This window comes from Lutra lutra, chromosome 11 (genome assembly GCF_902655055.1).
Source record: "Lutra lutra chromosome 11, mLutLut1.2, whole genome shotgun sequence".
Taxonomy (NCBI): domain Eukaryota; kingdom Metazoa; phylum Chordata; class Mammalia; order Carnivora; family Mustelidae; genus Lutra; species Lutra lutra.
The window spans coordinates 68,283,776-68,288,190 of record NC_062288.1 but is presented as its reverse complement, the minus strand read 5'-3'; the positions used below and the strand labels follow the sequence as shown (position 1 = coordinate 68,288,190).

Genomic DNA, 4,415 nt, shown 5'->3' with positions numbered 1-4,415 from the left:
CCCACATGAAGAGTGCTTCATTCCACCTCTGGATGGGGAGTTAAGGAAGTTTTCAAAGAGGCAGCAGCCCAAGAGCTGGGACTTGAAGACAAAGTTCATTAGAAGGCAAAGAGCTACAGAAGTAAATTCCAAGCAGGGGAAAGCATCTGCAAAATAATCAAGGCTCAGATGGGCATGGCACATTTGGGGTGACAGCAACTAGTCCAGTGTGACAGGACAGTTAGAAGTTTAGGAGAAGATGCAAGAGGTAGTGGGAAAGACAAGGCTGAAAAGGTCACCCAGGAACAGAGGAGGAAAAGCCACAAAGACTGTGCTCATTAACACAATGCTCTCGATAATGAGCAATCATTTCTTGTTTTAAGAAGGAAAGAGATGAGGGGCGCCTGGGTGGCTCAGTGGGTTAAAGCCTCTGCCTTGGGCTCAGGTCATGATCCCAGGGTCCTGGGATCAAGACCCTCATCAGGCTCTCTGCTCAGTGGGAAGCCTTCTTCCTCCTCTCTCTCTCTCTGCCTACCTCTCCAGCTACTTGTAATCTCTGTCTATCAAATAAATTTTAAAAAGAAGAAGAAGAAGAAGGAGGAAAGAGACGAGGTGGGGGTGAGTGGTGGCAGGTGGAGGGCAGGGAGGGGGAGCGTTGGAGAAGGAGGAGAGACGAGGGCAGCAGAGGAGGTGAGGAATGCCGGGTACCGGGTCAGGGGCGCTGTGGGCTCTCAGGAAAGAGATGATGATGAAGAAGCTTTACATCAGGAACCTGATCCCCACCGTCACTGCCAACAACCCCTGGCAGCTCTTTGAGGACAGGAAGCTGCCCCTGGAGGGACAGGTCCTGCTCAAGTCTGACTACGCCTTGGTGGACTACCCCAACCAGAACTGGGCCATCCGCACTATCAGATAAAGTGGAATTGCATGGGAAAATCATGGAAGTTGATGACTCAGTCTCTAAAAAGCTTAGGAGCAGAAAAATTCAGATCAGAAACATCCCTCCTCACCTGCAGTGGGAGGTGCTGGACGGACTTTTGGCTCAGTATGGGACAGTGGAGAATGTAGAACAAGTCAACACAGATACAGAAACTGTCGTTGTCAACATCACATACACAACCAGAGAAGAAGCAAAAACAGCCATCGAGAAGCTAAGTGGGCATCAGTTTGAGAACTACTCCTTCAAGACCTCCTACATCCCGGATGAAGAGGTGAGCTCCCTTTTACCCCCTCAGCAAGCCCAGCAAGCCCACTCTTCCCAGGAGGAAGGCCATGCCCCTGGGCCTCTTCTCGGGCCAGACAGATTGATTTCCTGCTGCAGAACCTGGTCCCCACCCAGTCTGTTGGTGCCATCATCGGAAAGGAGGGCTTGACCATAAAGAACATCACTAAGCAGACCCAGTCCCGGGTAGACATGCATAGAAAGGAGAACTCTGGGGCTGCAGAGAAGCCTGTCACTATCCATGCCACCCCGGAGGGGACCTCAGAAGCATGCCGCATGATTCTTGAAATCACGCAGAAAGAGGCTGATGAGACCAAACCAGCTGAAGAGATTCCTCCAAAAATTTTGGCCCACAATGGCTTAGTTGGAAGACTGACTGGAAAAGAAGGCAGAAATTTGAAGAAAATTGAACATGAGACAGGGACCAAGATAACAATCTCACCCCTGCAGGATTTGAGCACGTACAACCCCGAAAGAACCATCACGGTGAAGGGCACAGTCCAGGCCTGTGCCAATGCAGATGTAGAGATCATAAAGAAGCTCCGTGAGGCCTTTGAAAATGATACGTTGGCTATTTATGAACAAGCCAATCTGATCCTGGGGTTGAACTTCAGGGTACTTGGCATCTTTTCATCCATGCTGCCTCCAACAGCAGGGCCCCGAGGAGCTCCCTCCACTTCCCATTACCACCCTTTCGCTACCCACTCCGGATACTTCTCCAGCTTGTACCCCCCTCACCATTTCGGACCTTTCCTGCATCACCACTCCTATCCAGAGCAGGAGACCGTGAATCTCTTCATCCCAACCCAGGCTGTAGGTGCCATCATCGGGAAGAAGGGGGCGTGCATTAACCAGCTGACCAGGTTCGCTGGGGCCTCCATCAAGATGGCCCTGGCGGTAGGCCCAGATGTCAGCGAAAGGATGGTCATCATCGCTGGCCCACCTGAAGCCCAGTTCAAGGCCCAGGGGAGGATCTTTGTGGAAACTGAAAGAAGAAAACTTCTTTAACCCCAAAGAAGAGGTCAAGCTGGAAGCCCACATTAGAGTGCCCTCTTCCACAGCTGGCCAGGGACTGGCAAGGGTGGTAAAACCATGAATGAACTGCAGAACTTAACCAGTGCAGAACACATCGTGCCTCGTGACCACTCGCCAGATGAAAATGAGGAAGTGATCGTCAGAATTATTGGGCATTTCTTTGCTAGCCAGACCGCACAGAGCAAGATCAGGGAAAGTGTACAACCAGTGAAGCAGCAGGAGCAGAAATATCCTCAGGGAGTCACCTCGCAGCGCAGCAAGTGAGGCCCCCACAGGCACCAACAAAACAACAGATGAATGTAGCCCTTCCGACACCTGACAGAATGAGACCAAACACAGCCAGCCAGCTCGGGAGCAAACCCAAGACCATCCTGAGGAATGAGAAGTCTGCGGAAGCACCCTGAGAATCCCAGGGGCCAGGAGGGAGGAGGGAGGTCAGCCCGGGGCCTTTCCCGGCCTCCTGCCCACTGCCCACCCCGGGTCTCTGCAGGCTTTCCAGCCAGCCACTGCACCATCCACTCCCATCTCTCCATAACTCCCATAGCGCTATCCTTTTTAGTTGAACTAACATAGGTGAACGTGTTCAAAGCAAAGCAAAATTCACACCCTTTTCTTTTTGTGGAAATTGTCTCTGTACATGTGTGTACATATTAGAAGGGGAAAGATGTTAAGATATGTGGCCTGTGGGTTACACAGGGGGCCTGCAGCATTAATATATTTTAGAAATAATATATCAAATAACTCAAAGAAAAAAGAAGGAAAGAGACATGGGGTACCTGGGTGGCTCAGTTGGTTAAGGGGCCACTCTTGATTTCAGCTCAGGTCATGATCTCAGGGTTATGAGATTGAGTCCTGGGTCGGGCTCCATGCTGGGGCTGGAGCAGCAAAGAGTCTGCTTGAGATTCTCTCTCTCTCTCCCACTGCCCCTTGCCCCAACTATCTAAGTAGAAGAACAAGAAGGAAAGAACATGATAAAGGAAAGGTATCAGAGATAATTTGGCAGAAGTGTGGAGAGGCACTAAGACCCATGAAGACAAAACCACTATTAGGAGGCTACCTGAATAGATGATTAAAACTCACTCCGAAATGAGAAAAGCCAGATGAGGGGAAAGGCATTAAAAAATGAAGGAAGAGAAAAAGAACTCCAAAGTTACTTTTGACATGCCATCAGCAAGACCTACTGATTGGTTCCTGGGGATGTGAGAAAGAGGAGTCACAGATGTCCAAGTTTCCTGAGGAGATGAATGCAAAGTAATTCTAAGAGGGGAGACATGCAGAGGAGAAGGAGCAAGTTTACCAGGAAACAGAGTTAGCTCTGTGATCTTCGAGAGGGCTTCAGTCCCACCAGGTGAAGCTGGTAACAGGCAGCTCCACCATGAGGTCGGAACTGGAGACAGAGGTTTGTGGAAATGAAGCGGAGTGGATGTGATGGCAATGGATAGGAGCATGAGAACAGCAAAGAACCAAGAAGTCATCCTTTGATAACAGCAATACTTGCAAGCTCCTGGAAGGAAAAGAAACCTAGAAAGAGACCGGTGAAGAGTGGTCAAAAAATTAAGAGGAAATTGCAGGACAGTAGTGATTCCCAAAACAAAGGATGCTTCGTCATGGCAAATGCCATAGAGATTGAGGAGAACCGCTGAAAGGAAGCCATTCGGTGAGGCAGGTGGGAGGCTGGCAGAGAGTGACCTCTAGAAACCAACTTCTGTAGAGTGACGGGTGTGAGAATTCTGGAGGAGACACTGAAGCAATGAGTAGAGATTTTTCTTTCAAATTCAACCGCGAAGGACGGTGATGATATTGAGTGATAGGAGTACTTGAGATCAAGGGAAGCAGTAATAATTCCACGTGGACATTTTTATATATTGACAAGCTGATAAAGGGCCAGTAAAGAGGAAAACTGTGAAGGTATGAGAGAGCTGGGAAATAAGACTAACTCCTAAGAAGAGTCAGAATTGAGTCCTGAAGGATTAACCAAGTTCTCATTTTATGTATAGGTTTTCGTGTAGTCCTCTGCCAGTGGCTGGGTGTTTTTAGAGGAACAAACTCAGCTCACAGGTGCTAGGAGCCCAGGATAAATTCTTTTAAAAGACAATAATTGGCCTTTTTCAGGCAGTCATTTTTTATAATCTCTTCAGACACGCAACCCACTATTTTTGCAACGTTCAGCAATTTCGGT

General features: G+C 49.0%; 1 protein-coding gene across 1 annotated transcript; it reads left to right on the top strand.

The window, feature by feature from the left end:
• Positions 1-724: 724 nt before the first annotated feature.
• Positions 725-2,500, top strand: LOC125080453 (insulin-like growth factor 2 mRNA-binding protein 2). The gene is given in 5 exon segments (XM_047694272.1): positions 725-882; positions 884-1,260; positions 1,263-2,179; positions 2,181-2,268; positions 2,271-2,500. Coding segments are annotated over 5 exon segments (1,770 nt in total).
• The last annotated feature ends 1,915 nt before the right edge of the window (positions 2,501-4,415 follow it).